The sequence below is a fragment of the Salmo salar genome, chromosome 18 (assembly GCF_965601325.2).
Source record: "Salmo salar chromosome 18, fSalSal1, whole genome shotgun sequence".
NCBI lineage: Eukaryota > Metazoa > Chordata > Actinopteri > Salmoniformes > Salmonidae > Salmo > Salmo salar.
The window spans coordinates 29,635,896-29,655,014 of NC_138308.1; the positions used below are offsets into that span (position 1 = coordinate 29,635,896).

The 19,119-nt window shown below is 43.0% G+C and overlaps 2 protein-coding genes across 6 annotated transcripts in view; one reads left to right on the forward strand and one right to left on the reverse strand.

The window, feature by feature from the left end:
* Positions 1-1,530: 1,530 nt before the first annotated feature.
* hif1an (hypoxia inducible factor 1 subunit alpha inhibitor) lies at positions 1,531-11,640 on the forward strand. The gene is made up of 8 exons (XM_014155109.3): positions 1,531-1,980; positions 4,579-4,829; positions 5,921-6,069; positions 6,864-7,009; positions 7,238-7,344; positions 7,604-7,667; positions 7,960-8,070; positions 8,960-11,640. The coding sequence occupies exons 1-8, from the start codon at positions 1,792-1,794 to the stop codon at positions 9,014-9,016; spliced, it is 1,074 nt and encodes a 357-aa protein (XP_014010584.1). The 5' UTR covers positions 1,531-1,791; the 3' UTR covers positions 9,017-11,640.
* Positions 11,641-11,734: 94 nt separating this feature from the next.
* The window catches only part of LOC106577205 (1-phosphatidylinositol 4,5-bisphosphate phosphodiesterase epsilon-1), a 34,453-nt gene continuing 27,068 nt past the window's right edge, over positions 11,735-19,119 (reverse strand). For all 5 annotated transcript variants that reach the window (XM_045700997.1, XM_014155104.3, XM_014155105.3 and 2 more), the window contains 10 exons: positions 18,525-18,824; positions 17,967-18,130; positions 17,529-17,790; positions 15,889-16,007; positions 15,559-15,687; positions 15,147-15,392; positions 14,641-14,799; positions 14,274-14,498; positions 13,600-13,795; positions 11,735-12,857 (listed from right to left, as the gene is read on the reverse strand). In XM_045700997.1, the coding sequence (XP_045556953.1) occupies positions 13,601-13,795; positions 14,274-14,498; positions 14,641-14,799; positions 15,147-15,392; positions 15,559-15,687; positions 15,889-16,007; positions 17,529-17,790; positions 17,967-18,130; positions 18,525-18,824 (1,799 nt within the window). In that variant the 3' untranslated portion in view covers positions 11,735-12,857; position 13,600. The remainder of the gene's footprint in view (positions 12,858-13,599; positions 13,796-14,273; positions 14,499-14,640; positions 14,800-15,146; positions 15,393-15,558; positions 15,688-15,888; positions 16,008-17,528; positions 17,791-17,966; positions 18,131-18,524; positions 18,825-19,119) is intronic.

Genomic DNA, 19,119 nt, shown 5'->3' on the forward strand with positions numbered 1-19,119 from the left:
GTCAGAGTGACCATCGGGTTCTTGGTCACCTCCCTGACCAAGGCCCTTCTCCCCTGATTGTTCAGTTTGGCCGGGTGGCCAGCTCTAGGAAGAGTCTTGGTGGTTCCAAACTTCTTCCATTCAAGAATGATGGAGGCCACTGTGTTCTTGGGTACCTTCATTGCTGCAGAAATGTTTTGGTACCCTTCCCCAGATCGGTGCCTCGACACAGTCATATCTCAGAGCTCTACAGACAATTCCTTCGACCTGGTTTTGTTTTTTTTCTCTGACATGCACTGTCAAGTGTGGGACCTTATATAGTTATATAGACAGGTGTGTGCCTTTCCAATGTCCAATATATTGAATTTACCACAGGTGGACTCCAATTAAGTTGTAGAAACATCTCAAGGTTGATCAATGGAAGCAGGATGCACCTGAGCTCAATTTAGAGTCTCATAGCAAAGGGTCTGAATACTTATGTAAATAATGTATTTCTGATTTTTATTTTAAATACATTTACAAAAAATTCTAAAAACATGTTTTCTATTTGTCATTATGTGGTATTGTGTAGATTGATGAGGAGAATATGTATTTTAATCAATTTTAGAATAAGGCTGTAACATAACAAAATGTGGAAAAAGTCAAGGGATCTGAATACTTTCCGAAAGCACTGTAAAGTTACCGTCAACAACTGATTACATATTTGATTACTCAATCTAATCAGGATGTGTGCTAGAAGTGTTCGCCTAAAACATAATAAAATAGTTGTGCTGTGCTGTGCTGAGTAAGCCAGACATCTTGGAAGTCACCTTTCAGTGGAAATTCTGTTCTAATCTATTTGAAATCTGATGCCAAATTTGCTTTCGACAGAACCATTTTGTAACCAAAACTTAAGACCCGCATTTACTGAGACCTCATTCATCCCACATTTCATCAGGATCTTTGTGTCCTGTTCACTTCCAAAGCACTGGGATGACATACAGTATAATTTGATTTCTCTTTAGAGAGGGAACTGATTGGTGTACAGCATAAACTTGAGGAGGCAGAGATGCTGACTAACCAAGGAAGTAATCCATAAGTAATCCTTAAATTACACATTTCGAGTAATCCAATGAATTATGTTACTAATGACCTTTATTGTCACGTAATCAGTAACTGATTACATTTTTAATGTAATCCATCCAACCCTGCACACACACACACATAAAGAGAGATGAGCAAAGATACATAAAATGTATGTTATTTGCACCGAGTTTCAACTCAGAATCCTATAGTCTATGGGCGAATCTCATTTCAAGATTTCAAGTGAATGTAATTTGGAATTGTTTGTATACACTGTGATGTCAGAAACCTGAGCAAGATCTATTTTTCTGACAGTTTTCGTTCTAATCAAATAGCAGTACTCTGACGCCATCTGATGGATGTGTGCGAAGTTGCTCTATAGCAGTTAGTCATTCAGTACACTAGATGTCGCTGTACTCTCATTCTGGGTACTACACCTCGCTTGGTATTTCCCTTCCAAAAACATTTTCGTCGTTTGTTTTTATGCCTGTCACTGCCGTTCTTATTATACCTCAGTGGTCACGGCTGTTTACACATTTGACTGGTGCTAGCAACCACTGAGCTTTGGAAGCTTGTAGGCTCGGTGTTTAATGTATTGCATCGGGAAAGAAACAGACAATTTATGCATGGCAATGTTGTGAGCAAACACGTAGCATAAGTCCTAAAGAAGAGGTGTCAGTATCTCGAGTCAAGAGAACATCCTTTGACAGCGGGCGAGGGGAAATCTTGGCTTGGGTTCGGTACACCGGCATGGCAGCGGCAACAGTGGTCGAGAATGATCCGACGGCGAGCGAAGGCGGTGCCGCATCATTCTCGGAGCCGGAGGTCCACAGCCCTATCTGGAACGACTCTCAACTTCGAAAGTATCCTTTCCAGACCAGACCGATTCCCAGACTCTCTCACACGGATCCTAGAGCTGAGATGCTCATAAACAACGAGGTAAAGTGACAGTTGACATGACAATTAATTTGCTGTCATGTTTTTGTTCAAGTCTGATAGCTAGCTCAAATTAAGTAACCCATTGTATTTGTCAAATGGGCCTAATACAACGGGTGTATACTTTACCGTGAAATGCTTGCTTACTAGCCCTTCCCAACGATGCAGTTAAAAAACAATAAGAACAATTAAAAATAGTAACACGAGGAATAAAATATACAAGAATGGAGCTATAATATACAGTACCAGTACCAGATCAATGTGCAGGCCGGTGTACGAGGTATTTGGTGAGAAACAAAAGTAATTAGCTAACGATAGCTATATGGCTAGCTGCTACATTGTCAAATAATGTTAATCAACAAGTATTTTGTCTTGCACACACCACCTGCTTGTATCCTGTATGTTGTTGGTAAGATAGCCAATGTTCTCTCAACTGAATCAGCTGCCTGGCAAGCCAGATAACATGATTTTGACAGTGGTTCTATTTTTTTCAATTTCACCTGTTTTATCCAGGCTTGTTCTGCATGAATCAAATCTCATGCAAGAGAGACCCTACTTCGCTGGGTGATAGTGGACAAGTCCAGTGTTCTTCCAACCTGGGCCTGGGGTCCTTCGTATGGGGTGTTATTCCAATTTATCATGGCAGGGCTTGATGATTAGGTGAAACAGGTGTTTTTGACGCTGGATTGGAACACAAGTTTGGCTGTAGCCTAGGTTACAACCCCTTGGTCCCCAGAACCAAGGCCAAAGAACACTGGACTTGACAAGTCTGCATGGCATGACACTGCAGTGTAGATAATCAGTTTGCTGGTAACACACATCTTGCCTACCATTGACTATCTTATTTTCCTAGTTAGCCAATGAAGCAGATTTTTTTTTCTTCTCCTGTCTGATACTATTTGTAAACCAGGTAATCTGGACCCCTTGTTAGTAAGGTCCTCTCAATGTACACGTGCCACCTCCCTTGCTTTATGTTCAATAAAAAAACATGTCATGCCTCCACTTGAATGCTTCTCTCCAAAAGTCAGTCGGCATTTACTACATCTGATATGACATGGATTCCCATGAAATCATATCGACTGGTTGATCTCTAACTTGGCCTACATCAGAGGAATGCAACAGTCACACCCTGTTATAACACTGAAATGCACGTACCACTAAATAAATCAGTATTTCTCATATGACTGTCTTTTGCATCCATTGATGTGCCTTTCTTTGAAATATGATTATACAATTCCAGAGATTAGGCTACAGCCTGGAAGATCAATGCTGGCTGTTAATATTTGGCATGCTGGCAGCAGGCATGGTACTATGGATGCATATTGGATATCTAGGCTATTACAGTGTAACTAACTGTTGACATAACAGTGAACTGTAGTGAATTATCAGTTATATGTCCCATACACAAAGCTAGGCATTGTGCATGGCAGACATAACTGTTTTGTGTGCTGCGTGATCCATCTGCAAAGTCAACTTTTTCTGCATGCAAATCACAGGTTTTATTCCTTGGTCTTTATTCAGCTATTTTTATAGGAGCAGTTGACTGCGTGATTCAAATATTTTTGTATTTTTTTTGGGGGGGGGGGGGGGCGTGTGGCATAGAATGGTTGTGTTCCACTATTATGACCTGTGGTGAACTCCCGGTGAACTCAGATGGGAGAGGGAAAGAGAGGATGAGGATGGGGGGGGGGGGGGGGGGGGGGGAGAGGAGGGATTGAGTTTTGACCAGACACAGCAATGTTGACTAGGAGGTGAATGAGCTGTATAATTCAGATTTACCGCGCGATAAACAGTAGTGTACCCGCGCGATAAACAGTAGAGTACCAAATAGAGTAGACCAACAATTTGCTGTTGACATGAAATTAGTTGAATAGCGTCTTATTGACCCAAGTTAAAAAGTCAAACAACATAGTCTGTTGAAATGGAGCTAACGTATCCTATTCATAATTCATTCAGTATATTTTGCCTCTTGCTTCCGCCCTGCTTGCTGTACGGGCTTCGCTAATGAAATGCAGTGCAGCGGCGCAGCGCGCATGTGCTACACAGCCTACGTTCCAGTAGTCACGTAGCACTTGCCACTTGTGTCCAATGGGACCATCAATCGCTCTGCTTGCCAGCAAACCGCAGTGTTGTTGATACACATGGCCAATGCAGGCTCTTCCTATTCGCCAGAGACAGGTGTGCCTTTCTTTGCTACGTGCCAAAGGATCATACGTATAATGTATTAAAAGCTATTAAATATTGATGAATTCCCCATGCATTTAATTTGGACTTACTATAGCCGAACTATTCAATGCGTCAAAGGAAAACGGATTAGATGTATATTGATATTTTATGGTCTGGTATACCACGGCTGTCAGCCAATCAGCATTCAGGGCTCGAACCACCCAGTTTATAATGATATTTAATGCATATAACGTTAGGCCTATCACTATTAGGAAAACATGTTAACAAATTATGTAAAAAAGTTGAATACTTTTTGTATAATTTAACCAAAATTGTTGCTTGCTTCAGTGCTATATTATAAGGAATAAAAAGATCAAAGTATATGCCGTCTTTTTCTAATCTAACAAATCCTCCTTTTTGGGGGGGGGCTTCCAGGAACCTGTGGTTTTAACAGACACCAATCTAGTGTATCCGGCTCTCCAGTGGGACATCCCCTACCTGCAGGAGAACATTGGAAACGGGGACTTCTCTGTGTACATCGCGGAAAACCACAAATTCCTCTACTATGACGAGAAGAAAATGGCCAACTTTGAGAACTTTGTACCCAAGTCTCGACGGATAGACATGAAATTCTCGGATTTTGTGGAGAAAATGCATAAAACGCAGGAAGAGGGAGGAGATGAGAGGTAATGTTTTTGTGTAAATGGCTATATTAAACCATCATCTGAGGGAGGATGATCTGCTGTTTGTTCTGCTGACCTGCTGCAGTAGAGCTAGGTCCTTAGGGACAGTTGATGAAAAATATTAGAGACATTTTTATCAGTGCTGAATATGAGTGAAAGTAATATACAACTTCTCTTATTTGAGTCACAAAACATGTGTAATATGGACAGAATCAGATGAAATGCTATCCAGTCTAGGTGTTTGCGTTGCAGGAGTGCTGGGCATTGCTCTTTAGACGAAAGTAAAATGTTGAGTGAGTCAAATTAAATCTAATGCAGGAACTGAAATAGCTAGCTGTGGAGAATGACTAAGCATTTACGTATAAGGCATCTTGGGAACACTTTGTACCACTCTCACCTGACTGAGTTGCTTGGCCTGGGAGAGAGAGCGACACACGCACACACATATCACTTACTGCCCTGAGCCCCTTCCTTAGAACTAATGCTTGCTGCTTGTGTCTATGTACTGTAGATTTGATCAGTTCAATTACGTTTTCTGTCACATTATATAGTGGTGGTTTTGTGCAACGTTTGTTTCATGGCATTACTGTTTTCTAATTGAAATCATTCTTTGTGGTTTGGCAAGGAATGCTTTCTTCTGAGCCGGGTTGAACATTTTCTATTGGCAAGACAAGCTTTCATTTCCGGATGCATGTACACTTGCTGAGTACACTTGACTCCTGATAAGTGCAAACTCTGTGGAAGTGCATTGCATTTCAACTGTCCCTATTCAATTGTATTTCTCTTCATTCCTCTGTATATCTGTGTTAACCACTGGGCTTACAGCAGTATATTCACTACAGTTCCAACCCTTTTGCTTTTATCAGTAGTTGACTCTACAGTTACAGCATTACCCCTTCTTTGGACTGTTAATGACAGTGCCATACAGGACAGTCTTATCCTTTGTGTCTCTATCCACATTGTGCTCCAACTAGCTCCAGGATCACTGTACTGCAGCTCCCTCTGTGGCTGTGCTCCTTCCAAAATATGTGCAAAGCAGAAGATCCATTTCTGTCTCATCAGATGGTCTAATTCTATTCTGTTCATCCTCCCAGGGTGTACCTGCAGCAGACACTGAACGACACAGTGGGCAGAAAGATTGTGGTGGACTTCCTGGGTTTCAACTGGAACTGGATCACCAAGCAGCAGAGCAAGAGAAACTGGGGCCAGCTCACCTCCAACCTGCTGCTCATAGGCATGGAGGGTAAGAGACCTAGCCCTGGCCTATAGGCATGGAGGGTAAGAGACCTAGCCCTGGCCTATAGGCATGGAGGGTAAGAGACCTAGCCCTGGCCTATAGGCATGGAGGGTAAGAGACCTAGCCCTGGCCTATAGGCATGGAGGGTAAGAGACCTAGCCCTGGCCTATAGGCATGGAGGGTAAGAGACCTAGCCCTGGCCTATAGGCATGGAGGGTAAGAGACCTAGCCCTGGCCTATAGGCATGGAGGGTAAGAGACCTAGCCCTGGCCTATAGGCATGGAGGGTAAGGAACTAAGGGGTTTATAGGAATGAAGGTTTAGCAGGGTTTTCCCCAGGATGTTTTAACAAGGTTGGTGCTGCTGGGGATGGGAGGCCTGGAAGGGGTCAGTGCCTCCCTTGGGACTCAGAGATTTTGGCGTTTTCCTGCAGTCTTGGTCCATAAATGATAACAAATAGTTGCTTTTTAAAGGTACAAAATCAGCGCCGCTTTTACATTCTTTGGGGAGAACCCTGGTAAGGAAGGGACCCTGGGGCTTTTAGGCATGGGACCATGGGCTAGCAGGTGATTTCCCTAGTCCTATTAGACAAGGAAATTATATACAGTATATCTACAATGTGGGTGCCATATATCGCTGATGGAAAGAGTGAACTACCCTGTCTCAATGTGCAGTGAAATGCCTTGTGGAAAGGGCATTAAGAAAGAAATTCACTCACCTTCATTTCAGCTGAAATTAGCTTAAGGGCATTGCTCCTCCAGAGACAGACAGGTAATCCTGTGATCTGCTCAATGTTTGTAGGCAACGTGACGCCAGCCCATTACGACGAGCAGCAGAACTTCTTTGCACAAATCAAAGGTTACAAGAGGTGCATCCTGTTCCCTCCCGACCAGTTTGAGTGTCTCTACCCCTTCCCTGTTCACCACCCCTGTGACAGACAGAGCCAGGTAAACCCTACTTTCTGATGTCATTTATTTGACCATTTTAAAACAATCAACCAGACGTGGATACAATGCAGTCATAGAGGATAACACATCAAGGAAAACGTATTTCCATTGTGGTCCCTTTAGAAACCGGTGTTTGATTTGATATGCAGTGGATTTTCTGTTTCTCAACTGTTTCTGTTTGTTTTTAATTCATCTTACTAACAGCAAGTTTACTTTTGCCATTTGTAGGTTGACTTTGAGAACCCTGACTATGAGAGGTTTCCCAACTTTAAGAATGTGTCGGGCTATGAGACTGTGGTGGGCCCGGGAGATGTTCTCTACATCCCCATGTACTGGTAGGAGCTGCTTTACACTGTTCTACCTAGTATTATGTGTGTGGTGGGATCCCATGTACAGTACAGTGTGTATTGGTAAGAGTCGTTCTGTACCGAGACTGAAAATAGACTGATTTTGATGCTGTTTTCTCACTGAGGATTCTGTCGCTGCAATGTCAACACTGTTGCATTGTGGAACCAGACTGGTCAGTTTGACCTGTCGGTGACATTGTAAATGATCTGATAAGTCTGCTCTGTTTTCGTTTCATGGCTAATTCAGGTGGCACCACATTGAGTCCCTGTTGAGTGGTGGAGTGACCATCACTGTCAACTTCTGGTACAAGGTACTGAATGTGCTCACTGATATATGCCAAAATGTATCACCATGTCAGTATCATCTTTACTACATTCATGTCAACTAATGTTGTGGCACCCTAAAGAAGGCACTATTACGGTCAAAATATTGGTGAAGTGAATTGAATATCTTTGCATTGAAAGATAGATTTCTCACTGTGCTCTCTTCGCTAATCATTTTTAATTAGCTTGGATCACCTTGATACATCCCTTACTAATAGAAATAGTATTAGAGGACATGTTATATTTCTGTCCTCACTAAATGATCTGTTATTCCCCCAGGGTGCGCCCACGCCCAAGAGGATCGAGTACCCACTGAGAGCTCATCAGAAGGTGGCCATCATGAGAAACATAGAGAAGATGCTGGGGGAGGCACTGGGAGACCCACACCAGGTACTGGAACTGGACAGATGAGGAATATTCTGATGGGATTTATTTATGGGAGATCTAGTCTGGTATGTTAAAGCAATTGTACACGAGAGGCCGTGGGTTTTGACTTTTTTAGCACGTCTGTGTTGCGGTCGTAGGTACGAGGCGAAGCCCACCCATCACAATGCTTGTTTTGACCAACCCGTTGTAGAAACCTTGGTTTTTTTGTATGCACTGGCTACTTTAGCCATATCTGTCATGACAGCCATAATGTCATATCTGGGCATGACAGCCATAATGTCATATCTGGGCATGACAGCCATAATGTCATATCTGGGCATGACAGCCATAATGTCATATCTGGGCATGACAGCCATAGTCAGAGTTGGCTAAACCCAAGAACAAACATATCTGGACCAGGTTGCCAAAGATCCCATAGACTCACTAGTTCCAGAACTAGAACATGACTAAATCACCTAATTTCTAGAACATCAAATGACATTTCACAGCTCTGAGATCCCAATGAGATTCCATTGAGATGAAGATTCTGGCTGGTTCCATAACTAGAACATGACATCAGATGAATGACATTCCATTTGGCGGCTCTGTATTTAGTTGGTCCTGTAGGAATAGTGCAGAAAGCTTGCCATGCCCGGAATCTTACGGCTCCGGAACGCTGACCCTGATAGCAACCCAATTACTGTGAATATTTATGGTCTACCTGATTTAGCACAGAGTGAATGGAAGAAGGGGGATGTGTGGTACAGCACAAAGACTAGAGGACAGGACACTCAGTGAAACAAAGCTATAGCTACAGTATCTCACCTAGTAGTAGGCCCTAATAGGTTTTCAACAATGGACTTGTTTTAGTGCGATTGTATTTTAATGCATCAATGTGCTTTCTGTTCTGTAGGTTGGCCCTTTATTGAACATGATGATTAAAGGCCGATATGACCAGGGATTCAGCTAGAGGTACTGCCTCAGAACTGTCTGTGTGTGTATTTGTGTGAGTGAGTGTGCGTGCCCAGGTCTGATTGTGTGTTTGTAGGTGAGCATGTGTGTGCACGTGTTTGTGCATTCGGACTGTTAAGCTAGCAGTGACTTGGCCAATCAGCCATTTTGACTGTTTTTATTGTCTGGGAGCCATAATCATCACAACTTCAGCCACCAGTGGGAAGACAATAGTGGACAACGGACCAGCCATGGAGACCCACATTCAGTGTGCTGTCAGAGAGGGATGATCTGTGTAAACTACACAATGTAGAGTTGTGGTATTTTAGAGGGAGTGGAGTGATAGGCAACCGCTGTAGATGTCAAAGAATAAACCCCCAAACACCCTCAAAGTGGAAGTTGCCCATAATTAACCACTGATGCAGGGTCAGATATTGGACATTTTATAATCACACCCAATAGGATTGGGGTTGGGAAAATCTGATCCTAGATCTGTAGTTGGGGGCAATTTCTACCTTGAACACTAAACAGATGTGTGTGTTGGGTGGTTGTTAGTCATAACCAACAAGATACTCCCTTCGTCTATTTAACCGCTCCCCTGTCATTACAGTTTGTAACCATAGCAACACACCTGCAGCTTGAATATTAAATGGGGAATAGCTGTGTAGTAACTAAAGTAGGCCTGCTTACTTTGTGACAAACTTCTCAATTAATTTGCCACACATGCACCCTGAAAGAGATATATTCTTGTTGTTCTGTTGACTAGGTCAGTAAGCTGATTTTTGTTTCTGTATGATTGCTGAACATTTCTATGTTCTAGCTGACATAGATTTTCTTTGATGGTGTGTTTTTGTGTACATTCAGGCATAACTGATTTTCTGTTGGTGTGTTATTTTTGTTGTTGTAAATCTGTTATGATACATGGTACAATTAAGTTAATGAGGATGGGCTTAAAAGTATTTAAACTAATTTCAATTGCAGCTGCACAGTAAAATAAGAATATATTACACCCAACATGCTTCCAGTGGAATGACTGAAGACATCTCACCAGTTTTGCTACTCAAATGCATCCTAAAACAGGGTTTCCCAAACTCGGTCCTGGGGCCCCCCCTGGGAACACGTTTTGGTTTTTGTCCTAGCACTAGCTTAATGATGAGTTGGTTACTTGAATCAGCTGTGTAGTGCTAGGACAAAAAACTAAACGTTCACCCAGGACCGAGTTTGGGAAACGCTGTCCTAAAAAACAGTTATGTTTTGCTCCGGTAACAGTCACACAATACGCTAACCCTATATTCATTTAAATTCAATATAATTTAAAATATATTCTACTTGTAGTTATTACAACAGTATTTCTTAGTACTCGTACCAAGACTGTACCTAGTGGATGGCGTGCGTGCGTGCGTGCGTGCGTGCCTCTCCAATCTTACACTTCCCCTACTGTTGCTGTTTTTTCTCATTTCTTTTTGGAAGGATGTCAAAGTGTGTGTAGAGTTCAGTTGAATTCCGGTTGTTATTGTGCCATTGTCAAATGTTTCTAGTGAACACTTCACTTCAACAGGTGCAGTTTAGAGCACAGGACTAATTTAAAGCACATATTGTCAGTCCTAGTGCTGTGTGCCAAACCAGGTGTGTCCTTACAGGGTTGGGGCTATTTCAATTTGGTCAATTCAGGAAGACAACAACTGTAATTTCAATTTTCCTCAATGATTTTCTGTGAGGAAAATGTGGAGTTGGAATTTTAGTTTGCTTTCTTAATGTAAACGATGTTCAGATAGTTGTGTGTGTGACATTGGTTATATTCACTATTTGACTTGATTTTAAGCTGCATCATATTCATTTGTTATTAAAACTAATGGCCTAGTTAAACCAGACTGACCACGGCTGTGTGAATAGTGAACGCAGCATTCCGTCTGATTTAACTAGTAGGCTAATATACTAATGCTGCATGTTCAATTCCTACACCTTCAGTGACTGACAAAACATTTCTAGAGGAGTTTCTATGTTCTAGCCATGTGTATTATAATTATTAGCATTTTCCCAACAGCATGTATTGTACTCCTCTGGCTTTCCCCCCCATAAAATATGGAATCCATCAAGCGGAATGTTCATATCTTATTGTTTATATTTAGGCTAATATTCTAAGAATGTTAATGTCCATCAAGCGGAATGTTCATATCATATTGTTTATATTTAGGCTAATATTCTAAGAATGTTAATGTCAAGGGAGTGTATGCTTGATTGTTGATAGTATATCAATATTGTTGATGAATAGACTAGTTCTTCAATGAATTATTATTTGACAGTTAAGTCTGAGGTTAAATTGCTCTCTTCTGTGTATTTGTTTCTCCTACCTGTGTGCCTAGCTTGGTTATGACATGGCTCAAGAAACAGCAAGAACAATGATATTTTTATTTCATTTTTGCATTATGTAGCTTTAAATGCAAAACCTGAACATGGTTAAATAAACTCTTTGCTGTGTTTTTTTTATTTTACAAATACAAAACAGTTTTCTGGGTTCCTGCACTTGTATGATTTGAGTTTGTCTGCTGTATGTATTTTGCACTGATTTCAAAATGACTGCTGAACAAGGAGTTATATTGTTGTGCTAGTGGCTTTGTAATAAAATCAAACTTTTTTGATCAAGTCCTTGTATCAGTCATCACAGCGGTTTGGTGTCAAATTCAAGTATGTCACTGTAGAGATTCATTGTGAGGAAATAGACCAAAGGAAACAGCTATAGCACTGGGAATGTTTAATATACTAATATCACAATAAGTTCGCAGTATTGTACACCAGCAGTAATGTAAAATAGAGAATTTTCTTTAAACACATTTGACGTTAATGTAGAAATTAGTTTTGAGGGATGACTAGTGAAATTGTCTGATTATTTGAGTCTGACCATGGGAGATTCTCAATTGGGAAAAAGTCCTTCCTCTCCTCTGTGACCCGGAATCCAGTAAGGGGTTGGCATATGTTGGAGCGTGTCAATTTGTTAATAGGTCAACGAAGGAGTTTGGCTCCTCTCCTCGACTGCCACCTCCGGCGAAGGATGCTCGGGTGTATCCTACCGCAGAAGTGTTTTGAAATCAGCCACACCTCCTTTGAAACAACTATTATTTTCTCAGAGGGGAAAAGCATGTACACATTTAAAAATGATACAGTACTTATTTATCCTTTTATCTATAAAATGTCTAGCACAACTAGCATTTTTAAGCCACATGTATTTTGGAATTCCACCTCTAAACATAATTTTCCTGATGACAAGCACATTTATTTCCTGTTTTCATCTCCTCGACTCAAAGGAGGCGAGGAGAGGACGCGAGGAAATCTAATTGAGATTCTTCCCATTTCCTCCAGCCACTTCAAACTTGCCAGATTGATGTCTTATGTATCCATCGGAAAGCACAATATCACCATCTGCTGGTCTGTCCTAAGGTTAGTGTGTTCGTCTTTCATCTCCGACTGGATTCGAACCTGGGTCTTCTGCGTTCCACAAGGACAGGAGAATGGAATGGACTCTAGCTACATGTGTATTTATCCTGCTCTTTTTAACAGACAATGTGATTCCACCTCTGTAAATGTAATTTGCCTGATGACAAGTTAATTTATTTCCTGGTCTCCTCGCCTCCTCTCCTCGAAAAGGTGGCAAGGAAATCCAATTAAGATTCTCCCCATTTTCGTTAGGCATTTGCTTGGGGAACTAATGCAAGTCTTCAATAAATTCACATGCTGATAAGGTGCCATTTCCAGCTCTAAGTAGACGTAGATTAGGCTTATTGCCTGGTCCAAATCACATCAGACACCCTGGAGTTGCACGGCTCCAATTCCACATCTTCCCAGTGTCAGCCCATCTTGTATATCTTTAATTAGAGTGTGTGAAGGGAGATAAACACACAAACATTATATTACAAGCATACAATAATACTCTCAATTGGACAATCGATAACAGAGAACATAAGAGATTACTTTTTACACTTCAGTCTGGTTCCCAGATTCCAAATTGAATAGTTGGTTCTCTGCCCCAAATGATGATGCTAGCGAGGTTGTTTAGCTGTAAGTTATGCGGTAGACTTGGATTTGGTTGGACCATGGAGTTAGTTAGAGAAACTCAAGGGAGGGTTGGACCATAGAGTTAGATAGAGGGCGCAACACTGCATCTGTTCTATTATGGCATCTATGAGACCATAGGCAGCGCCGTCTCCATTTTGAAGTATTCCATTTTCTTCTTCTACTACTTTATGAGTTGGTAAACAAACTGAAAGGGGTGCATACTGCCACCTGAAGTGTGTTGTCTGGACAGGTATAAAGCCAAGGTTGGCAATATGCTGCCACCTGCAGTTATGGAATGTTTGTATAATTCATTGGCTGATCCGTCCTGATGACCTGGATGGAATTGTGTGATCCTTCCTTAACCCATAGGAAGTTCCACCCAGTTGACTACTTAAAAATTGTGAAAGTCCTCCATGGCGCTGCCCATGCTAAAACAGGCTTTTGGGCACTAGAGTCCTCTATTTATCTCTATGAGTTGGACATAGAGATCCTATAATTCACTATGAATACACTGTGTGTGTAGTAGAACAGGTATGAAGGAGAACCACTAACGTCACTCTCTGGTCTCACTCAGATGCAGACAGCACACTGCCCTCTCATCCTTGCTGTGCACCACCTCAGAGCAGGCGTGAGCCTCGATCCATACGGCCCGGCTCCGGCCTGTCAGTCGTTTCAACTCGCTCGCCAACGATATTCCTTTCCGCCGATCCTCGCGAACAGGTCTGAAACAGTCTTCACGCTGAGCTGTCTGAGGACATTGAAGCCGTCAATTATGGCCAGCTACTCCAGAGAAATAACCCCAATTTTGGTTATTACAAAATAGTGGGATTTGTTAAGATTTTGAGACATTTGCAAACTGTTCTTTTGATTGGGTTGGTCTTGCCATCTTAAACACAGCAAACATTTTTACCTAAACATATTTACAGTTACTGACAAATTCAATAAATGTGGCCCATGCAGGAAATCTCATACATTTGGCTGTCAACAACACTTGAAGTATCTCTCTCACCCGCACGCACGCGCACACACACACACACACACACACACACACACACACACACACACACACACACACACACACACACACACACACACACACACACACACACACACACACACACACACACACACACACACACACACACACACACACACACACACACACACACACACACACACACACACACACACACACACACAAATATGTCCTCATCCTATATCCTCACCTCTTTTCCCTGAGCCTGCTCCCTGAGTCTGAGAATGAACTTCCCCTGTCCCCTCCACCTCCCCTGGGCCTGGAATACACATTCCTGGTCCAGAAGGATCCTCTGGGTGGGTCTGGCAGGGAGCCTGCGCCCCAGGGGCTCCTTGACTACCTCCTCTATCAGAATGTAGTCACTGGCGTTGCCCGCTGACAGCAGGAGGCTGGACTGTCTGGCTTTCCTCAGTGTCTGCAAGTGAAATGGAGATCAGGTACACGGTTAAAGGCACGATCTGTAATTATAACAGCCTGCCCCTGCAACTTTGTTTGTTTGGTAAGTAATGGGGTAAGGGAAATGTAACCACTCCCGTGACTGACTCCCATATGCTTACCTGTTGGATGAGGTCATTGCCTGTGATGTGCCTGGGAGCTCTGAGGGTCACTGGTGATTGGTCAGGAGACACTCCATGTACTTCCACCAGAAAGGAATCGTCCTCCAGTCCACAGCTCACCTCCATCTCCTCTATAACTGGCTTCTCGTCATTCACAAGCTGAAACAAAGGTGAATATTAAAGGTAGGGTTAAGGTTGAGTCTTTTTTAGAGACATCAACAACAGTTCATTCATATCTGCAAAGAATGGCATAATTGGCGCATTCCACACATACATTGAAAGGAACAGGGTCAGTTGCAGTGCAATGCCACCAGAGCAGGTTTTGGGGTTGAACAAGCTGAACAGGTTGAGTAGATCAAATAAAAAAATGTCCAATATAATTTGAATTCTAGGCTCTGAAGCAACAAAATTGAAAAACTGTGCAATGACTTTACTAATTGGAAGTCATACATTTGGTCATAAGAGAACGGAACAGTGATTTTGAGTAGGTTGAAATACAACCAGACCTTTTCTCTCGTTTTGAGGCATACTCTGCCCAGGTAGCCTTCGTCAGGGTTCCAGCTCTCGACAACCCTGAGTATCTCCTCCTCAGGCCTGATCGTCCTCTGCAGGAGAGGCTTCCGAACCTCCCCCCTCTCACCCCGAACCTCACCCTGAGCCTCCCCCCTCTCACGGGGCAATGCCACCCTCTCTTCCATCAGGAAGTAAGAAGAGAGGGAGACTAGAGTAGAGGAGGAGAGGGATGGAAGGATCTGGGAGGCAGATATATATATAGAGAGAAAGATAGAGATTAAGCATTATATTGCTGCAATTGCACTGTTGAAATGAATCTCGAAGCTCCAAATGATCTTAACCCCCCACCAAATGTGTAGAATGCCGAGGTACAGTACATGGTGAAGTGAAAGATGACATGCTTACATTGTGTAGGAGCTCTCTGGCAGTGGTCCTCTCACTCACACCCACCACCGTAAAAGGCTCAGGCCCAGGGACTCCATGGACGGTGACCCTGTACTGCACAGCAGCCCTACGCTCCTCTGTGCTGAAGAGCTGGGAGACACACAGACACACACACAGCGTGAGTTTAGTGGTTAATGCACGGCTGAATCAAAATCCGGCACACCCTGTAGCTCTCAAGGACAGTAGGAGAAAAGTAGGAGAAAACCCTGCACTACACACTCACCCACTATACACACTCACTACACACTCACCCACTACACACTCACTACACACTATAGACTACAGACTCACCCATGATGCAGGCCGTGAGCCTGCTGTTCCGCTGTCTTCAGATGTACGGCTGTAGATGAACAGACTGGAGACTGGCAGGACCTCGTTGTGCTGATTCCTCAGCTGCACGTGTCTGTATCCTGCCACACACACCCCCACACAGTTTTGACAGGATTGCCACTGTTAGTATTGGGAATATAATGCTCTCATTTGACAGCATTGCAACTTTTTCTGCCTTTCCTCTAGTTTTGTTTTACCCATGCTGTCTCTTTTAAACTGAACTTTATATGGGCATAGAATTTTACCCATTTTGTGTGAATTCAATTAGCTAATCAAATTGAAAAAAGTTGTGTTTATCTCCAACAAGTCAGTTGGTCAAATTTCTGCACTGCTAGAGCTGCCCCGGTCAACTGTAAGTGCTGTTATTGTGAAGTGGAAACGTCTAGGAGCAACAACGGCTCAGCCACAAAGTGGTAGGCCACAGAAGCTCACAGAATGGGACTGCCGAGTGCTGAAACATGTAGCTTTAAAAATCAAATGTATTATTGTATGAAATATGGATTAAAATGATATGCAGCCATAGTTCTACAACCACCGAATGCCTTCAAATGCAACATTACTACCCCCAGAAGAAAAATAAAAAATATAATGAATTATTTTCAGTTTTGAAACAGGGTTACAGTATTTTGAAAATGTCGGTTACATTTATTACACATCAAACCCAAACTGTCTGACGATACTCATGACTGAAGCCTACCTTCACAGTACGACATTATTCTGGACAAAAAGATCCAGGTGTAGTAAGCCTTGAATGGGCATGTGAAGACAAATAGGTACAGGTCATTTGCATGTATCCTATTTTGTTTGCACATGTCCATTCCCTTGGTATACAGTATGCCCATTCAGTTTGCATTTTATTAATTTAGCAGACACGACTTACAATAGTGTGTGCATACATTTTCATTTGTACTGGTCCCCCGTGGGAATGGAACCCACAACCCTAGCGTTGCAGGAGCCATGCTCTACCAACTGAGCCACACGTGACCATTTGGTGCTCATTCAGAGCCATATCAGAAGTGTTAAAGCTATAGTCCTTAATTAAAACAATAACAAAGCGTTCACCCCACCTCTGTTTTTGTAAAGAGCAGAGGGATGGGCCTGGAGAAAATATAACCACTCTCAAATTCATAGACAAACCTATGGATGCAAGGACAGGCCATCCTGTCCTTGCATCATGAAATCAACATGATAGTTTTAACCATGTTTTGAGGCTATAGAGTCTTTGCATTTACATTGTTTACAAACATTGGGGTTAAAACAAGCTTATATTTTTGGTTCTGATGGGATATGACAGTTGAACTAAGCTCATGAGGAATTTACAAGTTATATTATTATTATTATTATATTTTTCAAGAATCAATGGGTATATATAATTTATTTAAAAGTCCAAAACTGTATGTAGGAACTAAGGATTCTATCTTTAATGTTAGGAAAGAATGTAGCCCCACTCACAGCAGGTGTTCATGTTTGAAATGTCTCATGTGAAATGACTGTAGCTGTACCAGGCTTGGGTCTTCTAATAAAAACACACTCTTTGTGTGTGTGCCAGTGTGTGGAAGATAAGTCACAGATTAAATGATGCAGCGTGCGTGTGTGCCTACCTGTCCTGAGTGCTCTGAGTGATATGATTCTCTGAGCGGTGGTCTGGGAGCTGTTGTGTTCCACCACGGTAAACCGTAGGAAGGCCAGGTCAGCCATGAGCAGGGGGAAGTGGAAGCTCTGGTTCCATATGGGGTTCAGGGGGTTATGGTGGACGGGTTTGGTGCGGAAGTGACACCCGTCAGCCTGCATCCCCAGGATGTCCACCTCGATGCATGGACTGCCTGCTATAGTCCCTGGGCATAGATTCTGACCAGAGATAATCTGGAAGGAATGGAAAGAGAGAAGGGGGGGGATAGGCGAGAGACACAGATAGAGAAAGACATCAAGAAAACATGTGTTGCACCAGATGAACTGACCGAAAAAGGAAACCTTTGAGGATCACTAGCTACTTGTTGTACACATATACATTCAATCCATTACCTCTGCTATGTACTCACAGTGAGAGACAACAGGACGGGGCTCATCCCCCTTGGGTCTCTGTCCAGGGGGCAGAAGTGTCCGTAGAGTGGGCAGCTGGGGTCCCACAGGACCGGGGGCTTCAGGACGTACCCACAACCCCCGTTAGGCTCAAACATGGCGGCGTTCAGTTGCAAAGGAAGGTCTGTCAGAGAGAGAGAGAGAGAGAGAGAGAGAGAGAGGGAGAGGGAGAGAGAAAGAGAAAGAGAGAGAAATATGTAAACTATTGGAGAGACTCAAAAATAGGTTTGTGCGCCAACAACTAGACTTTCAGACAGACAGACAATGTCATTTTCAAGATGCATGTTGTGCTCCAACTTCAATTGACTTCTCTGAATCAACTTCTGAAATATTGAATTCGTCGAACCCCTTGTCCCTTCGTACTTTTGACTGAATGCAGACAGGGCCAACTCGTTCTGGCAATCGGCCAAATATCGGTTCCTCATATGAAGCTAGCCAAATTAATTTCCCACTTTCTCCCACATTTGGCATAATGATGCAAACTTTACTTAGTTGACAACTCCTAGTGTCTAGCTCACCATCGGTCTGGTAGTTGAGAGCGACCAGCTGTATTCCATGCAGCCAGAAGAGTAGGGGACTGGGGTTAGTGGAGTCGATACGTGTGGCTGCTGGGTAGGTCCGCAGGAGCTGGTCGCTGGTGTGTTGGATCAGCTTCTGGGCGTAGCGGCGACACAGGCGTTTGGCGGCGTTCTCATTGACTGAGGAGACGTGGTAACACTTTGGGGTGTGGATGAGGGAGCTGAGGGAGGCATTACAGGTGTACGGAGGGGAGGTAGGTGGTTCTTCCCAGTTGGGACGGGGGCCCTCCGATGCTGCTCCTTCAGATTTAGGGGGAACGGGTTATGAGAGGAGTGTGTGTAAGAGGGGTATGTGTGTGTGTGTGTGTGTGTGTGTGTGTGTGTGTGTGTGTGTGTGTGTGTGTGTGTGTGTGTGTGTGTGTGTGTGTGTGTGTGTGTGTGTGTGTGTGTGTGTGTGTGTGTGTGTGTGTGTGTGTGACACACTGAACGCAAAGGGTTTAACTTATCAACTTTCAAATATATCCAAAAGATGTCCAGCCTGTCTAGGAAGAAATAGCAGACCCGTAACCATTGAGTTACAACTACGTTTTGATAG